The 26,817-nt window shown below is 40.1% G+C and overlaps 1 protein-coding gene across 2 annotated transcripts in view; it reads right to left on the bottom strand.

Annotated features, from left to right (window-relative positions):
* The window catches only part of ANO6 (anoctamin 6), a 78,376-nt gene that overhangs the window by 45,338 nt on the left and 6,221 nt on the right, over nucleotides 1-26,817 (bottom strand). For both annotated transcript variants that reach the window (XR_009745948.1, XM_061467791.1), the window contains exon 2: nucleotides 4,369-4,445. Coding sequence is in view for 1 of the 2 variants with exons in the window: in XM_061467791.1 (XP_061323775.1) it covers nucleotides 4,369-4,445 (77 nt within the window). In the remaining variant the exon portion in view is untranslated. The remainder of the gene's footprint in view (nucleotides 1-4,368; nucleotides 4,446-26,817) is intronic.

Raw genomic sequence — 26,817 nt, 5'->3', positions numbered from 1 at the left:
GTTGTGGGTTTTACGTAGGTGAAAATTGCAGTGTCTGTTTAAGAGCACAGTTATTTTTCTCTACAGGCCTCAGGAAACTTCAAATCATGCAAATAAAAAGGAATAAATTATATTACCAGGATATCATGAAACACAATTATTTGTAAAGTGCTTGGAGATCAACTGAAGAAAGTGTTACAGAAATATATTCTTGCTATCATAACTATATAACAAGATCTTTTATTACTTTATGTTCTGAGTGACCAATAGAGACACCTTTCTGACATGAAGACCAACACAAAGCATTTACTTCTGGAAGATGTAAGATATATGTAGAAGACCCGGATGATACAAGTTTATTTGTGTATCACATACTAATGTTGGTCTGTCTCCCTGGGGCCATAAAACTGTTGTGCCTTTAACATTTTTCCTTGTGACTCATGTTTGCTAATACCAACAGAGAACTGGTTTAGTTCTAAAAGCAACAATGAGGTTATTAGCAAGCACTTAATCAAAAGAAGGTGGGGTTGGTTTCTTTCCTTCATTTCCTCAGCATGCAAAGAAATTTTTGCGAGGTAACAAAGTGAAACAAACCGAGACTAAAGGCGAAGTAGGAAAATACCGGGCATCATTACAGTCATACATTTCTGTCAGCAGAAAGCGGCTGGTAACCGGCCAGGCATCGGGATGCCTTGTCCCCTGAGCTAAGTTTGGACCAGACACCCACTTGACTTCCTGTCTGAGCGCCAGGTCGCTGCTGGCTGCAGATGAATTCCAGTCACTCCTGATCAGAGAGAGACAAAAGGTCTTACTTTTAAGGAAAGGTGAAGACAGTATTCTGCTGGAAACCTGCTTTTCAGCACCTCCCTTCTTTCTTGGGATGCGAAAGCTGGGAAATTCCCTCTCTTTCGGACTTCCCTGAAGCCTTCTCGCTGTAGAAATTATATTTGAGGGGCAGCAGTAATAGACAATTTGAAGTTATCCTTCCCTCTGCAGATATTGACTCTCAAAAGAAACCTTACATTTACATCCAAATTCAAACTATCTACCTGTAAGTAGATAAGACTGTATAATGAAACATGAGGGCTGTGAAAGGCTTGAATTAATGCTGTCTATGCAGTTTTATCTTCCTTGTATGTGTTCTTTATGATACATGACTTAATTGCACAACCACAAGCCATACTTCTATACTCCTTGTAGTAGTTCTGGAATATTCCTTATTATCTTCTTTATTCAATGTCTTTCTTTTTTTTTGTTACACCTTATCTAAATAACCTGAACCCCTAAAACAGGGATTTCCTTCTTACTATGCCTGTGGTACTCTCCTCATAGAATCTCAATGTTCTAGAAATGTTGAGAAATTTAATTTTACAAGATCCCCCAGGAGAGAAAGTAACAATATAACCCTCATTTTAACAGTGATCATGTTGTAAGGCATCTAGAGATCAATGCCAAAACCTGTTGACTGTCTGCTAAATTTGGAGTTCCAGCTTGCGACACCAAGACAGTGACATCTTTCCCGGGAGCTCAGCAATTCTCTCTGTTCAAAGAGCAACACTCATTTTCATGCCTGCATGTGACTATTTTGAACTAATGCAAACAGGGCCGCAGACGTTCCCCTCTGACATGCAGGAAATAAAAAGATAGATGTGATTTTGCAGGACTGGCACAGAAACCTCAGAACAGAAACAGGGAAAAAATCCAATTATTTAGGACCAAACTCAGTTTCTCTATTCATAAGAGCCTTTCATTCTGTCCCTGCAACATCTTGCCACATTTCCAGCTCACTGAAATACTACAAACAACATCCTCACAGAATCTGAGCCTTTTGGAGACTAATATCCCAGTCATACGCTAAATGAGGTAGGGATCTTGCTGCAAACTTAGCATATTTTCCTCTTCTTAGAGACAGCACTACAAGAATGGGACTGGTTTTATTAGCCAATAACCTTCTCAGTTTTGACTACTCCAGGACAACTTGTAAAATCAAATCAAAGTTCCAGCTGCAAAGCATATTCTAAGTTTAAACAGGCACAGTACCTCCCTTTTATTCAATCGTTTAAGGTTAGGCTTCCTATTCAGTGTCCATTTCCATTTCTAGCTACAATTTACATCCACTTCACAGACAGGCTCAGGAGACCTCAGTTTCATTCTCAATTTCATCTTTCTGGCCCCTCCAACCACTGAAACTGCCCAGTGGCTGACAAAGAGGACCTGACGAGGAAGGAGCAGTGCAGAATAGATGCTGCTAAAACCGAGCAGAAATTACAGCTGATGGTAAACATGAGTACCCAAAAATAAAACTTGATTTTGACAGTTGATTTTCAGTAGAAATAAATTCTGCCAAGACTGCTTGGAGGAGACTGTCCTGACCACAAGGTATATGACAGTGCAGCTGTTTTGATGCCATTTCACTTCATTGAAATACATAAGAAAAATTAAACTAATTGAATCACAAAGAGAGTCTAAGAAGGATTTTTTTAACATCCTGGTCAGGGCAGTCAGTTGGGAAATGGAAGCCCTTGGTTCCATCTCATGTTCCAAAAAATGGTTAACTTTTTTCCAGACACCAAAGCAGTTTCAAACGAAAACCACCGTGCTGCAAAACGCTGTGGCAGGGGAGGTGAGGGTATCCGGCTCCAGAAAGAAACTCATTTCCTGGTACTTTGGATATTTGTTTCCTATAGCAGAAACAGGAACAAACCTCCTTGACACATAAGTATGAGAAGCAGTTTGCCAACAAAGCTGCTAGAGCAGCTCCCCAAGACTCTGGGGTATCTCAGTGCAATAAGGACTGAATCCCACCGTTTACACTGCTTTCAAAATGCACTACCACATGGAAATCCTTTGTCTCTTTCTTTTATGAGTCTGTTTCCCTGTTCAATTTTATATGAATCAAAAATAGCGTTCAGTTGGGTGGCCAGGCTGAAAAATAAATTATATAAACAGCTCCAATCATAATATCCACATTAAAGACAGGGCAAGCTTAATTAAACCCCTGAATTTGAATGCTTGATTTACATCTTTTAACTATTTAGCTCATTATTCATTGTATTATATGTTCTCCCAGTCATACAAAGAAAACAGTGTATTTTCTTATAGGCAGAGAAGTCAGCAGGACCTGGACCTCCACAGTCTCAGGGGACCTCCTCTTTGCAAGCTAAAGTGATAACCAGCAGCAGTGGTAGCAGGCTGTCATTCCAGGAGCACCTAGTAGATCCTCTAGTGAGATCCTAATAGGATCCAGTAGACAGCAACAGAGATGCACAGATAGTTTCAGTTACTTGTAAATAGCTGAGTTTAAATGTCAATGCTTTGGCTGACTGGGAACCAGCTCCAGCTCTCATTACTTGGTGGCACCATTACAGTATTTTCCTGAATGATTTCTCTATGTGAAAATAGTCATGAGGATCTTAGGTGCTCAAATTAATTGGTCCAATGCGATATTCTTGACACTGTTGAACCTTTTTGTTTACACCTTGTTCTCCTGTAACACTGATGCACTTGTAGAGGTAGCTTGACTAGAAAAGACACACAGTCAAAGCCAGCAACACTAACCTCCATCGTCAGAGTAATGAAATATCGAACAGGCTTTTTGATTTATATGGAGTTGCTCCCTTAGCTTTAGGATAAACTTTTTTAATCCAGGCTTATAGCTCTCTCCTTGTGCAACTGCAGACCACACTGGTACCATTATAGGGGAAAAAAGTATGCCAGCTGGGCATCAGGTTGGCAAAGCCATGGCAGGGCTTGTTGGGGTCAACTGGCCATCCCTTAGAGATAAAGTGAGATCTGAGGCAGGGTATCTTGAGCTAGAGCCAGAAGCCTGTTAGCTGCAGAAAACATTAGGTGAGCTGGGGAGCCTGAGCTTTGGGTAAAGGGAATGGATACTCCAGGTCTTTTTTCTCCTTTCCCCTTTCAGTCTGAAATTGAAGTAAGGAATTTTTTGGTGTCTCCAAGCTTTCTGTAGATATGAATCCTGAACTCACAGGTTAGACAACTAATTCCTGGGTATGCATTAATCTACAGTGTATATAGATAGAGTGTGTTCATAACTATCCTTATATACACACACAGAAATCCTATACATGCATGTACAAAATTATAAATAGAGAGGAAGGGGGTGTGTGTTTGTGTATCAGTTTATGGTCAATATATATAGGTCACTTTTAATTGAGTCCAGTGCCTGTGTTAATCTGATCTTTCACATCTGAATCAATGACTTTAGGTACCATTAGGGAAACAAATACAGCAACTCAGATTCAGTCACACAGATGAACTGCATGTGATGTTAAAGCAAAGGAATGCAATTTTTCTGGAACAGTTACTGACTGCTGCATATCTGTATGAGAAAATATTACAGATAGTTATAGTTAAAGAAGTACCCACCCATTCAGGAGTATGAAGGTTTTGCTGATCCGGCACAGTTCCGTAAGTGGGAATAATCACCTTGTTCAGTTCCAAGACTAAAAAGAAACATAAAAAATTACAACATTTTAGCATTTTGTGTGGTAGGGTTTTTTTTTAATTATTACTTTAAATTTTATTACTGGTTTGTGGAGAAGACATTTTATTGCTCTTATTTAGTAGTGTAGAAACAGAATGCTTGTGTCTCACTCTTCAGTTAGTTACAATCAGCAGGTAGCAAGGTGGCCAAATTTCACCAGGATGACAAGCTAATGCTAGAAGAGCATCCTGACCAAGCTACAGTGATGTAAATCATCCCATTGCTAGTATGTGTTAACTGGTGTTCCACAAACTCTATGCATGCTTCAGCAGTAGTTATGTTTATCTTTCAATGAATTACCAGAACAGGCTCCACCAGCACAGATAGCCCTTCCTGATGCTGACTGTACTTGTCAGGCAATAACAAATAACAGTACCAGGGAATTCTTTAGAAATCCTGGAATAGATGTGATACAGGCAATGATGCTATTACATTCACTCTGTAAGAGGAATTATTTTCACATGACCTTATAACACACTGATGAGTTCAACGCGTACTGATGCCCCAGTTACTCCTCACACATTTCTCCAACACCTGTTAAAAATGAACAACGTGCAAACTGAATTGGGTCCCTGAAAATATTGCATAAAATAAAAATGATCTTGTGAAGTATACTACTCCATGGTGCAATTTTCAAACACGCTGGGAAAACTGGCCGTCAGATCAAGCACTGAATAACACTCAAATTCATCCTAATAAAGCTGCTGGAAATAAGTTACGGAAGCTCTAGAATTGCTGCTAGGTACTGGTTTTAGTTTCTTAACAAATACTTTTGTATCTTAAGAAGTCAGATAACATCCGTGTGTTATTTTTAGACCCTTAAAATAGAGAGGTGTCTCAGCTAAGACTATCTTCCCCTGAGGAAAGGGTCAAGGACATCAGTGATACCTAAATGCCAGTGTTGTCTGGAAAGGATAGCCTCAACTTATCAAAAAATACTGTAACACTAAAAGAAAATGCCCAAACTGTAAAATAATCTGATCTATAGTATACTTAGGATAGTTAAACACCCATTACATGCAATGCCAGGACAAACATAACTAATATGCCTGGCTTTTGTTTTATTTTATCTTAAATGCTTAACTGATACATAGCCAAATTCTCAAGAATGTTTAAAAAGCTGTTTTTCACTGATGATGCTCACTTATACCAGCTGAAGATGTGTCAAAACGCTTAAAAACAGAGCATAAGACCAGCGCTCTTTACAAATCAATAGAATCTTCTCATGGCCTCTGTGCACCTGAATTCTCTGGTTTAAATACTCTTTATAGAATTTGGTAGGGACTTTGTTCCAGATGTTGAACTGTCAGTTTCCAGATCTCTACAATGGTGATAGCGTATGCTCTAGGGAGGAGACAAAAGCAAGTCCATGAATTTTTCCATCAACATCGCTTCAGAAATATACGAGTCATAACCCAAAGGCTGGCCCAGTTGAACAATCAAAGCCGGTGAGCTCTCAAAAACATAAATGTCTTTAGAAACGTCTGCCAGCATTTAAAAATAGAGCAGGAAAATGCGGACTAGTGCAGCACAGAAGTCACAAGGTGAGACCGTAATCTGAAGGCTTGAAAACATGACTATACCTTAGCAGCTAACGCAAGATTGATGTATATGTGCATCATTATATTTTAATGGTTCAGCTCACACTGGTGTGAGAAGGGCAAATATGTGTTCTTGCTATCAGTGTAATGGGCATCACTCTACATTCCTTAGGGCATTCTTTATTTGCTATCTGGACACAAAGATATCCAGACATAAAGTGCTTCTTAAAACCCGCAGAAGAAGGAATGTTTGTGCCCACATATAATGGGCAGAGTGAAGGAGAAATATAAGCATCTTGCTTTGAAATATAAACATTTTCTCTGAAACTGTGTGCCGTTATATAGAACAAGCAGATGTGGACACAGATACAAAGGCATCTGCCACCCACTGAATTGCAGTAACGAGACTCATGAGTTAAAATAGACTGCTTGCTAAGTCCTTACGATGTGTAACTACACACCCCTCATCAGTGCTGTCTAGAAATCCCTTCAGCCAGAACTGAAGAGAAGAGGGAAACTTGGCATTCACAGCAGGAAAGATAACTCCAGTTCTTTCAAATCCTGATGGATCTGGGGCTGGCCAGGAAAACCCTCTGGAGAATTTTATACATGAAGCCAATTTGTTCTGCCTCAGTGTCTCTGTCCAAAGTATCTACCCCATGACATGGTGTCATGCACATTTTATCATTTTATCAATATTTAGCTTCTTAACACGTTTTCACTTGAAATTTTTACTCTACTGCTCAGTGCAGTCCCTGGGCCATTGGCCCAATGAAAGGACCTAGGCACAAGGTATCTTTCCCTCTTACTTTTTATGGGACATTAGCTCTGAACTTAAATTAAATACATATTAATGTTTGTGTAAAGGCAAAAATACAAGCCCTTGACACTACCTGAATGTGTACTTAGGTAAGATTTCTTCTGGCAGTGGTTTGCAAGGACAGTTGTGCCAATTTGTGCCATTTTTAGCTGGAAGTGACCATTCTGGTCTCTCAGAAATATAAAAATCGTACCTGCAGAAACTCAGCTTTGCCAGAAAAAGCTGCACCCAGAAAAAGTGTTTTTCCTACTCCTGAAATCACCTCGTTTTTTTCTTCCATCTCCCTTCCAACCTTAGGGTAAGATCAATTTAAGTATGGAGGACAAGAAAGAAAACTGCAGCACAAAAGTTTGGGGCTGGACATTAGGAAAAGCTTTCTAGCAGCGAGACCAGTAGAAGAGAATGCCTGGGAAGGGAGGTGAGGCCATGTGAGGTCTTCAACATCAAAGATTCTTCAGTGTAGATGAAATATCCTGGAACAATCTAGGCCAAGTTGAATCTGGCATGAACCTCAAGAGGATGGCGTAGATGAGCTTTGAAGTCCATTCCAGATTTTCCTCCGAGTGTAAATCTGGTCATAGTGTTCTCATAGTTGCATCCAAAAAAGACCAGTGTGCTAGGTTTTTATCCTAAAGTAATAGTTCTGCTTACTTATTTCTTCTTCAGAAACATTATTACTCCTGTTAATGTTTGGGTCAGAGCATATCAAGTGTAGATGCTTATGTTGTACCACCCAGAGAAGTAAAGCAAAAGTGTGAGGGAACCAAGAAATCTACTGGATGTGTTCCGGCACACTCTGATTTTAATTGATGGGTACATCAAGTTCTATCTTCAGTGAATCCTGGCAACTGCTTTTGTCAGAACCTTTTATCTAATGCCTTTGAATTGTAATAATGAATTCTGAGCTCTTGCTCAGTGATACCTGTTGGTCTTTGATCTAGTCCTAACAAAAGATGCTCTTGTAAAATTTGTAAGTACTGAATCTGTGCGTGCTACTTTACAAAAACATCTCAATTGTATCTGAGCTGCCAATACACCAGTGATGTATCAGCTGCCCAGAGATCATTCTGCAATCCAGGACACTGAATTGCACTGTCAACATTTCACACCTTGCCTCAAATATGCCTATACCAAGTGCCAAGAAGTCTATGTTAATCCCATGCTGTTGCTTTATAACTTGTGCATATTCCATGCTTTGGGCCAGGCCATGGGAGGTGAATCCTGCTGTTGGTACTGCCTGAGATGTGTCTTATGAGCTTTCTCTATGGTGTTGCTTTCTCACACATTGGCCAGCATTTCTGACTGGATTGAATAAACATCCTAAAACTCCCTGAGAACCAGGGTAAAACATCCAGTCTTTTCATTAGTTAATTGATAGTGACAGTGAATGGTTTTGTAAGTTCAGTGATCTTCCCACTGAATAATTCAATTTTAAAGGCTTTCATGAACATTCCTACTATCAATCTCTGCCTATTGCTATGGCAGAGGTAAGAGACAAGAGAACAATGACAGGCATGGCTGCTGCTCTGCCTGGAGCCTGAATAGTGAAATAATAGAAGCTGCCCAAAGCACAGGTGGTAGGGATTAAGCAGTTTTTTTGAGACTGTTAATTAAGAGGCCTGAGAATGGAAAAAACAGTATCCAGAAGTGAAAAGAAATACACTATTCAAAAAATCATTAATTACAATAAAACCACACAGATTTGGGATAAACTGATGTTTGAAAAAAACATTGGGCTTGGCTCTATAAACAAAGACATTGGCAGACATGCCTGAAATTGCCAAACTTCTTATGTCAAAGAAATTCTTGGCTATCATCAATTTTCTCACTAATGGAAAAAAATCAAAGGTAAATAAGGGCAGCAGCACTCTTTAAACTTGCAAATCGCCTACACAAGCCGAATTAATAGACACAGAATTATTCTGAGAAGCCAAAAAGGTTTTACAACACCAAAATCATAGTACCTGGTTCTTCACTTCCCCCAGCAAACCTGTGAGACATTGCAAAGGACGTGATCACTCTCACTGAGCATGGTACTTCATGAGCAGTCATGAATGTAAAGCCAGGAAGCAATGTCTGGAGTCCCCAGGCGTTGTTGCTTTGCTACAGATATGAGCTCTCACTTCCCTCAGAGTATTTTGTAAGAGTACTGTCTGTCACCGGTGTTTTAAAAAGTGTGAGTCCCAAATCATGATCATACAGAGTGAAAAATAAACTAATACAATATTGTGCTCTCCTAAGTACTAAATTGATGTGGTCGAGAATATCTGCTCAGCCTCTCAGTGGGACCTGCCTGCTGCACAGGGTGCCTCCTCCGTAAGCAGGAAAGATTACAGTATGGTTATAGAAAATGAGCTGCAAAGCTAAACCATAGTGCTGGGGCACATCAACTTCATCTGCTTTTCCTGGCTGTTCACAATGCTGTCCCACAACAAATACAGGAAGGAGGAAAGGGTAGCAGGCATTTACCAAAGAACTGAAGAGATTTTCAAGCCCACACTCTGTCTTAGCTCACAGCACTGCCCTCATGTAGCCATGCCTCAGACAACAACATTCACTGTATATAGAAAAGTAAAAATGTAAGTACACAATTGGACACAATTCTTTTGGACCTTAAGTAGACTGTGAAGAAAATTAATGCAATAACAAAGTACGTCACCAACTGGGAAGTATCAGGAAATATTTACATGCAATTTTTTATCTGAATAGATACATTTAATGAAATGTTTGTTTGACAGCCCTGTCACCACATTAGAACAGAAAAATAGTCATTAGTAAAGTCTATCTGTTCTAACGCGGGGAGACTCAGAGAACTGGATGGAGTCAGATTGTTCCCATCTATTGGGATAAACAAGAAGATCCAAAGATGGTGGGCATTGCCCAGATACTGCTTTCTAAGTAGAGCTGATCCTGCATCACACACATCCTCAGGAAACAGACCAACACTCTGGTACTATCTCCCCATCTCAGCAGGCTGCAGTCATGCTAGCAGAAGATGGGTTTCGAGATGCACACTTGAGATGTTGATGAGAATCTGAACATGAGCCGGCTGCAGTGTGTGCTGGCAGCCCAGAAAGCCAACCGTATCCTGGGCTGCATCAAAAGGAGTGTGACCAGCAGGTCGAAGGAGCTGATCCTGCCCCTCTGCTCTGCTCTCATGAAACCTCACTTGGACTCTGTATACAGTTCTGGTGTCCTCAACATAAAAAGGACATGGAACTGTTGGAACAAGTCCAGAGGAGGGCCACGAGGATGATCAGGGGACTGGAGCACCTCCTGTATGAAGATAGGCTGAGAAAGTTGGGGCTGTTCAGCCTGGAGAAGAGAAGGCTGCGTGGAGACCTCATAGCAGCCTTCCAGTGTCTGAAGGGGACCTATAGGGATGCTGGGGAGGGACTCTTCATTAGCTACTGTAGTGATAGGACAAGGGGTAACGGGTTAAAACTTAAACAGGGGAAGTTTAGATTGGATATAAGGAGGAAATTCTTTCCTGTGTGAGTGGTGAGGCACTGGAATGGGTTGCCCAGGGAAGCTGTGAATGCTCCATCCCTGACGATGTTCAAGGCCAGGTTGGACAGAGCCTTGGGTGACATGGTTTAGTGTGAGGTGTCCCTGCTCATGGCAGGGGGGTTGGAACTAGATGATCTTGAGGTCCTTTCCAACCCTAACTCTTCTATGATTCTATGCCATCATGTGCATCACCTGAGAGGCAACCAAGCAAAAAGCCCCACCTCTGAGGTAGTGTCTCAGAAGCCATGACAAGGCATGAAGTAAAATACTGGATATGAACTGAGTCCTGTAATGAATGAAAACTACTCTGAAGTCCGTCATCTAATCAAGTCAAATTACTTTCACCTTATTTCATAAAAGAACACATTACTTCTGTCTGGAATAAAACTAATATTTCAGAGAGATTCATCTTCTCACAAAGGATGAGTGTTGACATATCCAAGACAGGGTTTCACGTGAAGAAATGGCAATCACTGTATTAAAAATGTAGAAATAATAACAAGGGGAGAGCATCATTAGCTGGTGAATCAGTCTAAATATCCAGAGTCATCCCTGAACACCATCTGGGCACTGCTGTAAAGCTGCTGTCCTGAAAGCAACTTTATGTAGATGGCAGCTTCCTTAAGAACATCCATCTCTCTATCTCTTGGTCCAAAAATGACAACATTCTGGTACTGAAATATGATTCTGTCCTGGCTTTTGGGTAGAAAAATAGGGGAAGAAGGGTACAGATTTATGTCATACTGTCTTAAATGCCCCAGCAGACCAAAAAGGCAGAGAACTGACAATAGGAAGCAGTTTCCCTACTGAGCAAAGATTGTGCTTTTCCAAATCTTAACACTCGGCCAGGAAGTGAAGATATTGTTATAACTACAAGCTCCGGTGCTATGAACAAAGAAAACTTTGAATAGACGCTATTTACACTAGACAAAATAACTGCTTTTTTTCCTGTTAATTTACATAAGGCTTATGTATTAATATGCTAATTATGTATTATTAATATGTATTAACATTATAAATATGTAAATTACATTTTTGTATAAACAAAATTTAACTAATAATTATGACTAAAAAAAGCCTACCAGAACAGATCATGACCTATTTTAAGGGCTGATCATAGAACAAATTGTTTTTCAGTTAAGCATAAACTATCCAAGTCGTATGTAACACAATCAAATCTGAAGTGAAGTAAAACTATTTCACAGTTGAATTTTTTCTGGAAACAGAAACTGTTGGGACTCACATACTGATTTTGTCAGCCACAATCGCTTTTGCTGGTGTAGAATATTTCTTTGCTGCAGTTTATTTTACATGTTTAGTTCATTGTATAGGAATACTGTTGGAGCTAAGAAACTATTTAGGAGTTGAAAAAGCAAGAATATGTATTTTACTTTATAAATATGTGAATCAAACAAAGAGCTTCATAGCTCCAAACCAGAATTAATAAAGGCCATTAGGTTACTGGTGCTACTTCCTTTGTTAAAAAACAAAAAAAAAATCTAAAAATCAGTATTAAATGTGAAATATCCTTGATGGTTTTGATCCTTACATATGAAGCCACACATAACATAGTTTTGTTTAATCACCTAAATAATTTTAAACAACCCCCACCCTAAATCCTCATTAGCTAGGATGATATATTAACCTAATTGCTTTCACTTCACAGAGTAAATGAATAAACACAAGGAGTTAAGAAAATAATGTCTTAGGTTATCCTTCCAAAATGCAAGTCTAACATTTTTATCTTGCTCCTTCCCAGTTGGAGAGAGTATTATCAGGATCTTTTTGGTGGGTAAAGGCCCGTCTGGGTTGAAGTTACTTTTCCAGACTAGCTGTTCCAGACCAGCTCTTTTGGGTACAATCTTTTCTTCACTCGCGTATGAGGGCAGCCATTACAATCACAAATCATAAATGGTTTCACCTCATTCCACCAAAATGCTACTGGCTCGCATTTAGTAGCAGTCATTCTTTTAAGTTCAGTTATTTGATTGGAATGCGTTTAAATTAGTTTTATTTCATACCTGTAGACTTTATTTGAAGAATACATGCTACTAAACCCCATATTCTTCACTTTCTGGAAAGTTATGTATTTTAAGAGAAATCAAATTATTTTTATAACAAACTGTACTTCATAAGATTTTATTTATAGTTAATAAGAGATTTATACAGCTGCCTGCTGTGTGAAAGTCTTGTTCCTTGTTCTCTTCTTATAGTAGCTTGCAGTCTTACAGTACGTGAGAAAACTGATGACAATTAGTAATGCCCGAATGGCTTTCCAAGCTGTCAATAAATTTAATTCTCTGTGCGCTCACACAGAGCAGATCTGCAGGTATTATCAACAGCAAACCTAATCTATGCCACGTAATAAGAAAAACATCGATTTTAATTTCAGATGCTTAAGCATACCCAAAAAGAAGCTATAGACGCTGCTGCATCTCAAAGGCTGTCTTGGAAGATGATTCTTTCATGTTTGAAAGACTATTCTTTCCATTAAGTTATCTTCTCTTACAGCTGTGCAAACAAAGGATTGGGAACATGTGGTATGCCTTCCAAAAAGAAATACTCTTTCATGACTAACCCTAAACAGGAAAACATTCAGTTGGAAATTTAATACAGGGTATTGCTAGTCTAACACCCCATGTCCTGAAACAGCCAGCTCAGAGTCGGGGTAGCTAACCAAAAACAATAAAGCAATTAGCATGCAGTTATAGAGCAAGGAATAAGACTTTATGGAAATTATTTCACTGATAGCAGTGCCTAAATATTTAAGAGGCACTGAGCTGTAAGGTTTAAGGAGTTCAGTACCCAAACTGTCAAATGGTTTTTATGTGTTTGGAGCTCGAAGTGGGCACTTGCCCAAAACCCGTAGCAAAAACCCTAAATCATTTCAATGAGACCTGGACTAGCCCCAGCTTCAGTTTCAAAAACAAACACTGGGCTAATGACATTTTAGTTACAATTCCGTGAATTCAGAGTAATCTGCTGAAATGCAAATGCTGGCTCCTGTTTTTCACTGCTGCAATGCACGCCAGAACCAACCTGTCTGCATCCAGTCTGCACATCAGACACTAGCTGACTGCAAATCACTGCAGAAACTCAGCTGCTAATTAGACTATTCTAAATGCTTTTTCTGAAGCTAAACAATTTACCCACCTTCATCTGAAACAGCTGCCAGAAACAATTATTTTGGCTCTCATCTGTCAATAGGCAATATATGTAAATATAGAAATAATTTTTGAGCTTAGAATGTATTAACACACCTACCTGCTATAATTTTAAACAATATTTGATATGCTTTTTTGTTTTACCATGAATGCGTACATGTCAAATAGCTAGCTAGCTAGCTTTGTCAGACTATAAAATAATGGAATAAAATCATTAAATAGCAAGGCTTCAGACAGATAATCTTTTCAGGCATTAATCTCAGGCTGGAATATGATTGAATCATACTCTCTTCTCCACATACACCTTATAATCTATTAAGTAATTTACATATGTTAAAAGGATGCAACAAATGAACTTTTCACTTAAGGGCTGCTTTGTTTTAGCCATATATGGCATCTGGTAGAAAACTGCTGCAATACTGGCTGCCAAATGAGCCTGCTTCATGATTGATTCAACCTATGCCACGTCATTACAAAATGAGGCACTCCTACATATAAACTTTATTTCTTTCCTTTTTAACAACAGTGTAAACACTGTCCTTCCCGCTGTCAAAAATGCAAGGTCTTAGTTTCTAGGATTAAGAAAAATAACTACCTCGGTCGCTTTAATGTGAACATAAGACATACGGGATCTGCTGGGTCACTGAATCCAGCACCAGCGTACTGAGAACTTTGATTTTTAGTTTTGCTACTAGGTTCTGAGACAAGGAGGCCCAAAAGTACAAAATGTAATCAGTTCTAAGTAATGTTAAGTTTGATGGCTTTGTAATGGAAAACAACTGCGGTGCTTGGAGGTAGCTGACATAGTTTCAGGCCCTCAGGGCCTCAGTACAAAAGGTGTGAGAAAAGCAGAATAGAAGGACAGGACCTGGGGATGGGGAGCATCCCGGACTAGCAGATGTCCAGGATGAGAGCAGTTAAACTAACTGATAAGTAGGCGGCCAGGATGATTGCTGTGTCTGTAATGTTAATTAAGCTTGTTGGGAAAAGTAAACGACCCTTAAAGACCACCACATTTTGTATGCATGCCGGAAACCTTTGGGAAAATGATGTAATATGCTCAGTAACCGTATAAGGATGACCTGTAGAGCAATTCGGGGACACACGTTAGGAGGAGCTATCTATCCCCCGTGTCTCCCGGCGCCGCAATAAAGAATACCCGCTTGTCAACCTGAAACTCTGTTGGCAAGTTTGATCCTGGAGTTTTCTCCGAAATCAGTTCCGAAACAAAAGTTTCTTTACTTAGAATGATCTGTTTAAGTGTGAAAAAGGGATCAGGCGACGAGGCAGATGCTTTGTGCTAGCAGTAAATAAATACCCAGGTATCAGAGGATGAGAGCCACTAATTCTGACAACCCAAAGGGCATTAGGGCAGACTCGCAGAGGGTGTTAGGCATATAAAGTTACAGATAAATTCCTGCTGAGGTATACAAATGTGTCCGAGAAGATTGACAGTTTTAATGCCAAATCATATCAAACACAGTGTATGGCCCTTAGTAACCAGGACAAATCCATCAATTAATTGATTTATCAATTTAATAAATTACTGTTAATGTTTTCCTTGCTTAATAAAATATTTTAAATGCATAATGGTTTATAAAAAAACCACTTTCTTCTTATGTAGACAGCGTATTTAAGACAACTAATAAACATGTTTGCACGTTGCTTTTCTCTATGGTTAATTAACTTTATATACATGTATCTAAATACAAGTTCAGAGTAAATAGTTATTTTCTAGTAGATAAGAAAGTTCAACAACAAATTAGAAATCAGAGTAAGCATGCACTGAGCTACATAATTGCTGAAATGAATGTCTGTCTATGGAATTAAAGAAGGGATATAGGCACCTAAAACAGGATTTGGGAGTAACCAAAACCCTCAGGTCCAGAAGTACATACCAAAACCACAGCTGCTGGTTAACAGGAGCTTCCTGCCTCACTGACAAGCACTGTGGGCATTTCCCCTGGGGGTCACCAAGGACTGGGATGGGTGTAGTCCCTCTGATGTCCTCAGCAAGGTCATTATTCAGCAGAACACAAGGAGTTTTACTATCTTGGCTGGCAAGTGATCAGACCAGTAAGACTCCAAACTCAAAGTCTGGAATAGTCCTGGTTCAAGACTGACTGTCATCACTGATGCTTATTTTAAAGAAGACAAAGGAAGGGATTAGATCCTGGTCTTCCCACTCAGAAGTGATTCCCACTACATAAAAGGTGAAAGGTACACAGTGATACCACTTGATGTAGCATTTAGTGGTGGTGGATGCTGGTGGATTTTAACAAAGGAAGTAATTTTTCATTCTAAAGCCCAAACTGTTATTCTTTTTTCTTCAGGACCCTGTCTCCTTTTGTATACAAGACAGGGCTGTGAAGAGGATGACTCCAGGTTTGGCCAGGGGAGAGGATTTGTCTGTCTAGACCCTTATCTTGTGTTTGCAAAAGATGAATAAGATACAGAGACTGTAGGAAGACTGAAATGAAGAAAATTTATCTGATTGTCAAATAATTTGTGTGTGGCCTTGGAGAAGTGGCCTATGCCCCAGCTTGGGATCCAATACACGTGATGCTGAGCAAGCTGCTTGAGCGACGTTTTGGCCAGCTTTCCATGGCTGAGTTTTCAAGGTAACTGCACAGGGTGTTTGTTACAGCTGGGAAGCTTAGCACTTTTCCAGCAGAACTGGGCATCTGTCTCTAAGTTAGCTGGAGAAGTATGGTGTGATACTTGGAACAGCCAGATTGGGAAACACTCTTAGTTTGGAAAAATCAATTCCAAAGATTTTGTAATTGGTAAGCGTTTTTCTGACAACTTTATATGAAACACAGAGAGTTCATCAACCAGAAACCCAGAATGGTGTTAAGAGCTGATTTTACAAAAGTGATTGAAAATAAATTATTTTCTAGGGGCTCTGTGGTAGATGTGTTCTAGGGAGACCTGCCTGTGAGATATGAGTCAGTTCAGCATCTTATCTTTGCACAGCCCATTCAGAAGTGTTTTACATTCTCCACATCTTATCACTTCAGCAGCCTGCATTCCTATCACTGGGGTCTGGATTCCTGAAACTCCAGCTCTCCCTAAAGAGGGAGTTAGGCAACCTGACACTCTCATCCCTGTTGGATATAGTGCTCAGTAGTAAAAGCACCATTGAAACACAGAAGAGGAAAGTAATAAAAATATATGCTGTGCAAGGCTTGCATAATTTGAGTTAAACAAGGCTTGGAGCCATGCTCTTAATGAGGAAGATAGATAAAAAGAAATATGCAATTACTACCAGTTTACTGAGTAAGGCATTGGACTTAAGAGGGAAAAAAGAACAGTGATTGTGCAATTAGAAACCTTAGCATGCATGCAAACAAATGGCAGGAAAATTGAAGTCGCCTGGGCAACGTTAAAGCTGACATTGCCCAAATTCGAAGTGCTTGACTTTCTAACCTTAATGTTAATATTTTTTAGGCATACTATATAATTAGCCACAGCCAATTAGGGATGCTATGGCTCCTGTTTGCTGGTAATATTTACATATAAATATAGAGAAAGATTACCTCTGGCTATACTGTATTATTTAATTATACAGTCAGTTTAGAAATTAAATTATATCTGAAGCATTTGAGTGATTCCCTTGAGGAGAAGTGATGGAACAATTATTACTGCAATTTGGCATGAGAAAACTTTGCTGAAAGTCTAGAATTTCACCTAATCAGACAATTTGATTAGTGGTCCATGTGTAGGAGCACTCTGTTCTGCTGCTGGGTAACTTCAAAATGCACTGTAACAAAAGTAATCATAATAACTGTGGACACTTTTCCTTAGCAACTCACATATCAAATTTATTAAGTTTAAAAAGTCAGTTCAGAATAATGTAATTAGTGCAAATTCAGTACCGTGATGGAAAAAACCTCCAGTGTGTTTTAGCTTATTACATTCACTATGAGCAAAAAGTTCTGGTTTCTGCTGACAATTCAATTCACAATGTCCAGCAACTACAGCTGGGCAACGTCTGAGAGCTTCATGGCAAACAGCTGTGGTTTTGAAGACACAGAGGTTTCTAAATTACTTTCTGGGAAAAGAGGCATTAACAAGAAGGCTGCATGTGTGCACGCAGCTTTCTAGCAACAGCGATGTGGGCAGCCTAGTGGGAAATAAGAATATGCTCTCTGCCTGGCATTGAAGAGCCCACTATACAAGTAAAACACAAAATAGACACGTGAAAATTTCAACACAAGACATTTATACCAAAACACATTTGGAAAATGTGAAGGCAATAAAAACAAACCCCAGAGTGAATACACACATTTTTCCATGGACTTTGAGAACCTGGAAGTAGAAGGAGGTAAGATCTCAACAGCCGTTACAGTCCTCTTGCAAGAGAAGGGTGGAAAAACGTAGTGGATTTCCTTGGAAAGAAGGAAGCTGTGCTGAAGGTCCTGGTCATTTCAGTTACTGGTAAAGAGCCCCCAGCTTTAGGTGGCATGAATGCACAAATCAGGCCTTGCACATTTAGCCAGAGCAAGCCTAGGGTTTAGGCAAGGTTGGTAATGCTATTAGCTTTTCAAGGTAATGCCGCCATCAGACTGCACCCTTTAGTGCAATCAGCCTCTTGCTGGAATGGATGGTCTGTCATCTGGCTTGTGAGCTGGACCGGTGCCTTGTCCTTTCTATCAGATATTAGAAGGAAACACACCACTTGTCTATGGTCATCCAGCTGCTGTGCTTAGCGCTCGCTCCTGGGTTTTGTCCTTGGATACACTGCCTGCTCCTAGTCCTCTGATTTATGTTTTAATGGAGCTTTTAGCCTATAGCTTGCCTCTGCCCATGCCTACTTGTTCTTGACTGTAAGGCTGTTCCCCAGTTTTTCACAAGGTCAGTGCTTTTTAAGAAACAGCATATGTGTGCAGCCAAAGAAAAACAATGGCACACGAGTGCATAAGAATGTGCTTATGGATCATCTCTCCTGTCCCCAGAGGAGAAAAATGGTGCTCTGGGCCTAAACCCCCATTCAATGTCCTGAAGTGTAAGATGAAGGCACAGAGGCAGGGAAGCTCCCATTGCATGCAATCAGACAGAGGCAGGATATTTTTGGTTTAGATATCTTCTGGGCTTTTAATGAATAAATTTCTCTTTACAGCTTTTGAACCTTTAACTGCTTCTTACACTTCCTAGCGCTGGGAAGAGTGAGGAGCAGTAAGTTCACCTCCACTCCATGAGGTGGCACATTAGAAAACTGCTCGGATACATTACACATTACTACACACCCCGAGTCAGACGCCACAGGTGCCTGAGAAATATCAGCAGTGCTGCCAATGGGATAGCGTGAGCCTTTTGAGCCCGTGATGCGCAATGATGATAATAATGTATTGGGTATCTGGATATTATGTCACCTTAAGGTTTGTGTTTACAAGCAACACACAAAGAAGGACCATTCCCTTGGTAATGTCATACTCCAGATTTCAGTGTGGCCACGCATCATCATTGTGCTTTCAGAGTAATAGTGGGGGCAGCTTTAGACCACCATTTAAGCACATGATAGTGTGGTGTAAAGTACCATTTCTAGATTTCTCCAACAATTGTTCCTAGAAACTTAGCCATCCCAGAGTGACTACATTCAGTCTAAGAGCTTGTCAGGAAAGAATGCAGGTGAATTTTAAAGTACAAATCTCCTTTTGATATAAAATGTGCATAAAAATGTGGAAAATAGGTATTTTGATAGCTTATCTCAGGCAGGAGAATAAAGACGTCAGGACTAAACATTAATGACTCTAATGAAAAATGACTGTCTTGAATCCTAAATACAATTCAGCTGTAACAAAACCAAGCAGCAAGATAATAAGGAGGAAAAAGACAGACAGAAATTCTCTTGTTTTCCTCCTGTCTCACCTGTTCCACAGTGTAATTCCATGAAATCTTAGAGAAGACCTTGAAGGAGGAGATGCAAGGTTTGCTTAGGAAAGCATGGAAAAACATTTTATTTTGGTGTCTATAGTCCTGCTAAACTGTTTTATGACATTATGAACATACCAGATGGCGGTAACACAGTAAGAAACATAGGGCTTGCTCAGTTTTTACAACAGTATAGACCTTCATGAGTGTATGACCAGTGCTGAGAGACCTACCCCTCATCACAAACTCATTTCCACTGAGATTCTAATCCATTTCTTCAGAACTGTGGAAGTGAGAGGATGTAAAACATCAGTTTTCAGATGAAAAATCCAAGCAGCCTCTACAGAGTTATTTTTCATTTCATCTCAGATAAGATTACTTACATATCTCATTAAAACAGTAGGGAAAAGGCAAGTGTGATGGGCTGGTTTTTGTGCTGAGAGGAACAAAAATGATCTTTTCAAATGTGTGAATCCTGCTCATAGATTGTAAGGCAAGAAGGTACCAACAAGGTCATGCAGTTTGGTCACTGAAACACAAGCCAGAGGATTTTGCCTACTATCTTTTGTTTCAGCTCCAACTTCTGGTCGAAACCAAATAATGTCCTCAGTTCCAAAGACTTTACTGGATTACAGACCCATAGAATAATATCAAGGAGACTTCTTCAAACAGACAACAAATTAAGATCCAGTAAATCCATCAAGACAATTTTCTCTGTATCCAAAGTATGGACTTCACAAATCAATAACGTGACACATGGACCATACTCATTTATAACTTCCTGAAAAACTACACAAGCTGTGAAACAAATGCTGCAAGCAAACATACAGAAACAGAAGAATCCAAGGACAAACCAATCTCCACTTCCTCTATACTGGGTTGTGGTTTTTTTAGGCCTAACTGTATTTATAAAGCAGAACTCACAGTGACATTATATTTAGACCTCTAAGTTTAAATGCAAACTCCATTTTGGAAAGATTCAGCACTCGGCCCTTCTAACTGGTTATTAGTTTTCTTGAAAGTCTTTGGAGTATCAGGTTGATGGAGATGTTGCAGCACAGGAATCATTCCCAGTATCTTCTGCTGGAACAGTGAACACATTACATGCTGCTCTCCCTCCACATGGAGGAGGTGGGACAGAGAACGAGGAGGAGAGGGCCTCAGGAGGAGCAAACATCAAAAGTGACAGCAAGGAGGTGACAGTATGAGCTGTGTCGGCCACTCTGCAGTACACACTGAAGGGACTGAGAGGGGCAGTCCCAGGCAGGGTATCTCTGGCGACTCTGGAGAAACACCTCTGAGCTCTCTGCAAGAGGCATGGCTTAGTCTTTAATGAAAAACAAAACTATCACATGCTTGAGGAATATTTGAGGTGGGACAGCTAAATTCCAAGCCATATTTTTATGCCTAGAATGAATAATGCAAAACATCTTCACTGATTTAAATAGCAATGTACATTCTAAAAAGCAGGGACATACAGTTGAGACTGAAACCTTTAGCTGAGATTTGCCTTTCTGGACTTCTTATTGTCCCATATCAAGGGGACATATTAGACAAGGATCCACAGATATGGAAAACCCCACATTTAGGAGAGCATTGGCACTTTCATTTCCCTTGTATCATGAAATTAAGCAAAAATATTTAGTTAAAAGAAAAGGGGGAAATTCTGGTCATACACTTTCAGAGACAAAAAGGGCAGCCCTGATCCCAAGAAACAAGTACAACTCAATATTTTGATCTCCTTCAAAGTATACACATTTTCTCACTTCTGTAGACATCAGTTCCTTACATTAGCACAGTTAGAAAGCTGCCTGATCTTGTAGAAGAAAAGCTTTTTAATCTTACTTATTGTCATATTTTTTACCTGCATTCTACATAGACAAAAACCTTGAAGGCTGTAAGTACTTGCTGTATGAGTCCTCCTCTGCACACAGGGATATACGTTCATGCTGACCTTGCACAGCTAGGATTTCAGTGGTCACCTTTCCTGTAGCCACAGACTTTGTTTTAGTTTAATATCTGCAAAGTGGAGCAATACAGAAAACTTAAATCACCAAATGATTCCTCTGTCCCTGTTTCCTGCTGGCTGGCACTTCGGCACTGCAGTCTGGACTCTAAGAGTACCTTATGTCACTTCTGAGTGACGGACGGTCCTCTTCTGCATGAGGCAGATTGGTCATATGGAGTCAAACTATGAACCCTGAAGGCCAAGAGAATCACTGACCCTAAAGATATAAACACACCCTCCCCCTGCCCCCGAACAGCAATATACAGTCCCTGGGGGCTGAGACTGCAACATTTACACACTTAAATAACTTCATGGATGCTGATGGATCCGCTCAACTCAAAAGGATTGTTCTCATGTTTGTGTCATGTTTGGCTTGTAATATGTCCCTACACAGACTGATGCACAGAGGTGAGCAGCAGCCTGCTGCCTCTGAGGTTTATGCTGTTGTGCGAGGACTACAGGAGCCAGATGCAGGTAATCCTGTAAAAACCAGGATCCCTACTGTAGGCTGAGAGGAGTATGTGAAATCGTGGCAATGTAACAGCTATCAGCAGCACTATACTACTTGGGTCCAAAGAGCATAAATGTCATTGGTTTTATGTGTTTTCTTTCCCTGAGAAATTTCAGAGGAGCTGTTAGTGAGATCTGACTCAAATTAGCTCCATTAAAACACAATATTGCTGATATTTTAACAAGTACAAATGATAAAACCAAGAAGCAGCTCAAGTTCTTTAGCATTTTTGTGAGCTCTCTAACTTCCCTGCTTAGATCCCATGCATGCCCAGAACCTGGCCAAATAAACACGCATATCTCTGAAAGCTGATTTTTCTGCAGGAGTGTGACCTAATGCTTTGGTGGGGACTGTAGAATTAACCCTCTGGTCAAGAATGAAGTGTTTTTATAAGCTGTTTTTATACCCTCCAGTGCTGAAGCACATCATTGCCCATGCAATGTGGCCCGGTCTCCTGCCAATCCCCCTGTACCTTGTTGAATCTGAAAGTTTTCTTCATTGCTTAAAATAATGTGAGGGCTTTGCTGTTGTTGTTGTTTGTTTCCTTTTAATCCCAGAGCAACTAACCCAAATCAGCTGCCCTCAGGCAGGAAACACAAAGAAAACAAGCCACTTTTGCTTTTGCTATGAGACTTACCAAGATAACCCCAAGCATACTGTCAGAACCACTGCCCAGTTCCATGGGAGGGGGTGTACCGTGCCTTAACTGTGATTTACAGGAGGTCAGCCTATATGCAGCAGTGGTCCCCAGCTACAAACACAGCTTTTTTAGCAGCTAAGCTGATCCCATGGTTTGCTTCACCTATGCCAAGCCTCCAGGCAGCTGTGGAGCCTTTTTATTGGGAATTGAAATGATTAACCAAATTGTAATTGCAGATCACTGTTTGGTTAGACTTCAGTGCCTATGGATCAATGAGCTATCTAATTAGAAATCTTAAGTTTGAAATATGTTTATAAAATTATACCCATTGCTATTAAATTTACATGTCTCAGAGGAGATTTATTTGAATTTCTGTAATGAGTTTCTCAGCACGTTTGCTTTAAAGTATTTCCTACACTCAGCTGTTGTACACTGTGTTTACAGGAGGGTCCCAAAAAGATACTTTTAATTTCTTTGACCGTGAAAATACTGAGTTGAAAGTCAAAACCTACAAGCATTTTTGAGCTACTTTGCATGGGGGGGTGCAAAGGCTTTAAACATTGCCAGTGCTGGACCCAGAGTTTAGGAATAAACTATACGTTTGTTTCCTAATCAGGAAATACTTTGTGGTTTTAGCAATTGAAGGACACTTCAGATTTTTCTTCTCACAGCTGCAGCTTAATAACCAACTTTTAACTAAAACCACCTCCTCCTGTGCATAAGAGGTCTAAAAGAGAGCTTTGCTGTTCTTGCAAATGCCAATAAACTAACACAAGCATCTGGAGCTCTACTTGGTGGGACTGCGTTGCCCTTGAAGCGTCTTCTTTCCTCACGTTATCATCAGCAAGGAACAGGTTAAAAAACAAAGAGAACTTTAAATCCAGCACTGACTTATTTATTCTTCAGGTCATATTGAGTTCTTCTTCTTTTTTTTTAACAAATAATATATTATATTTTCAAGTTTCTGCTGGGCTGTTTGTCTTAAGCACCGCCATAAGGTTGTAGATTAAACCGTGCTTTTGTGCAAATTCCTTCTTGTCTTTTATAGACAGCAGAATAATTAAATGAATTTAATTATTTTTCCTAGAATAAATCAGTCTATACAGAGATGATGGAAGATTTAATAGAGATATTTCCTCCATTAGGGACTAGTTCTGCATTCTCTACTATGAATAGCATTTACAAAAAAATAATGTGATTCCCACTGTAGTCAATAGGACTGCCCACAAGGGTAAAGCGTGCATTGTTTGATCTCATCCTTGTTCATTAATGCCTATAAAAACTCCATTAGAGTACTTAAGGAAAAAAACACATAGAAAGACGACACTAATAATTTTACTAACATTGCACAAAACCTAATAAAACTCTCCGGCAATGCTAGAGCCCTCTGGATCATCATCTCAGCCTTGTTTCCTTATATGTTATTATCTCTAAAGGCAGTGCCAAAGCTAGAGCTGTGGAAATGTTTTGCAAATAATTAATGGTATAAATATAGTATTTTATTTCCTGCTGGATAAATTACCTATGAACACATTGTGATTTTTACTATATATTAAAAACATGCATGAAAATGCCACAGATGAATTATTTCAATTCACTGCACCCACAGTTATATTACCTTGGTCCCTTGCTGCAGCTCATTTACCTGCTGAACTGACTTGGAAGAATCTTTATGCCACTGCTTATGAGTTCCTGACTAGACAAATAGGTGAACAGCTGCACTGGTCTGCTTTACCAGAATTAATACCGACAAGAGTTCTTCCTTCCTCTTTCCTTTAACTTACTTCCTTTCTTAGACTGTGCCCCAATCTCAATGGGTGTTTTGCCTTTACTTCCATGTTCTTGCTCTTTCCATTTCTTTAACACTTCCTACGTTACCAGACCCTTCAGTCAAGTCCCCAGTCTGTGCAACACGAGTCTCTCCACTAATGTGAGTTCTAGTTGTTGGTGTTTATCTCAAGCTCCCTCCACTGACAGCAACAGACCCCAGCTTTTCCACAGGCAGGACGTGGCTCTTCAGCTCCTTCACTGTGCCTGATCACAGCAGCATGTCCTTGGATTACTAATATCAGTTCCCAGCATTTAGCAGGATTGCTACACCGACAACATTTTAGAATTGTGCCCTATACTTTCCACCTTGATCTGCAATGCAAATGGTATTTTCTGGTTAAATATTCTTCCCACAAAGGAAAGAACCTACAGTCTCACCTGCTGAAGTCTCTAACCCCCTTCTCCTGATCAGAAGACACTAGCACTGCCACAGCACAGGAGACTCAGTGCATGTCAACACAAGTGCTTCTTGCTCCATCTCTTGATTCCAAATTCTCTTCCCTACCCAGTGAAGATTCCTTATCTGACTGTAATTTCCCAAATTAGCAATGGTTGAGGCTCAGGTCGCAGCTCTCTGCTGCAGCAGCGGAGCAAGAACCAAGATCTCCCTGTAGACGCTGTGAAAAGCAGACGCCTTAGCAAAACATCAACCCAAGCTAGAAGCCCACAGGACAGAAACACATGGTGAACACTCAAGTTACCAGACATGTAGCCTACTGCAGCAGGTGCTCTCAAGCAGCACATGAACGGAAGAGAGGTGGTGGCTGTTTCCTGCCAAACCGGGGCGCAGCAGCTCATTCCGATGACTGCGCTGTAAGCCCTTTCCTATGCAAATATTTAATGTCCCCTGATAAACCTCATCTAAAAAAATGCTGGAGAACCTGACTAACCAGATTAATGGGGTCAGGGGAAATCCATCAGCAGAAAACTGAAAGGAAGGGAAACTATAAAAGCAAAGCAAAATCTGCTGTGAGTGGCTGCTCCTACAAAACTTTGATTTTCAGTTATGTCTAAAGAATACTGATGAATAGCGGCTTAGTTGGAAACTATTTAATGTAAACACCACATTGAAGGGTTCAATCTTATTCAGCCTTCATACAGTATTTTGAAACTAAAATACAATTTCTACCACATGAAGCATAAGATCAGTTAAAGGATGTTTATGCTCCAGCAGACTTGTAACTACACCTCTTAGGATTCAGTCAGTTTGTTTTAATATAGTTTTGTTAATTTTCCAATCTGAATCTGTAATCATTAAAAATGTTTAAATGTGGTCTCTTTCCAAAACCCTTTGGTCTTCATGGCTCTTCCTGCTAAGGGGGTCTATGCTGGTTTGAATCTTATCCTTTTACAAACATAACACACATTCATACGGTTCTTTCCATTAGCAAAACAATCTAGACTCTGCCTATTTTACATTCAGTAATATTACGCCTTTCAACAGATCAATTGTTCCATATAAGATGGACCACCTATATTTATAAGGTTTGGAACTGAAAGGCTTGTGAAGAGAAAGATGCTCTCATATGGATGCAGGATAGGAATGGGAAAAAGGGATTATAGTCGCATTTGATGGTACCACGCAATGGAAGAACATGTGCTGGGCTGCCTGATGTTAAGGAACAAGTAAGACTCCTTTCCCTACCCTTCACCACTCAGCAGTCCATTCCTGATAAACCAACAACTGTGTTAGGTGAGTTATCATAGGCAGAGTATGAAACCATGTATACACAAATGTGGGGCCTGAGCACCCCTCTTGACTTCCTTGGAGAAGATATCCCATGTGTACGTAGTGAGACTGGGGAGTGATTCTGAATCCTGCAGAGGAGTGGGAACTGCTCAAAGATTAAATTGGGCCACCTTGAGGTTGAGGACTTTTTTCTTATTTAGTTCCAGTAATGCTTCAGGACCTCACTTCTGAAATCCATGCGAGGAATCGTGTCTGTATGTCTGCCGTTATAATCAAATGCTTGAGGTTGGGATAAGTGAGGACAATTAGAGAAAATTTCATTGAATCAAGCACAAATATCTTTCAGATGCCCATATAACTCCTCAGGAGGCACCCAAGACACTCCTTGTGTTCACAGAGCCTTCAGAGAGATGTGGGATGCCCAACTAAAGCATGAGGGGTGGAGAAGACAAAGGATTCTGTGCTCAGATGTTTGTATCCTTAGGCTGACTATCACACAAAATCTATTGTTTGCTGACAATTTGCCTGACTGCGACTTTTCATTTCCCACCGACACTGGCAATAAGAAGATAAAGGATACAGTGTCCTTTACAGCTTTGCATTCCTACCATGCTGCCACTGGCATAACCCAATGAACAAAAAGGCCAAAATGCCATGAAAACTTGAGCTGGTGGTTGTAGGGGGAATAGTTCTTTTGGTAGCCAAGCTATTTTGTGATGGCTTGACACGTTTGTGACATTACT

The sequence above is a fragment of the Pezoporus flaviventris genome, unplaced genomic scaffold (genome assembly GCF_033815535.1).
Source record: "Pezoporus flaviventris isolate CSIRO_AGI_PZ_B2104156 unplaced genomic scaffold, CSIRO_AGI_Pfla_v1 ptg000045l, whole genome shotgun sequence".
Lineage (NCBI taxonomy): Eukaryota > Metazoa > Chordata > Aves > Psittaciformes > Psittacidae > Pezoporus > Pezoporus flaviventris.
This window is presented reverse-complemented; position numbering and strand designations above follow the sequence as displayed.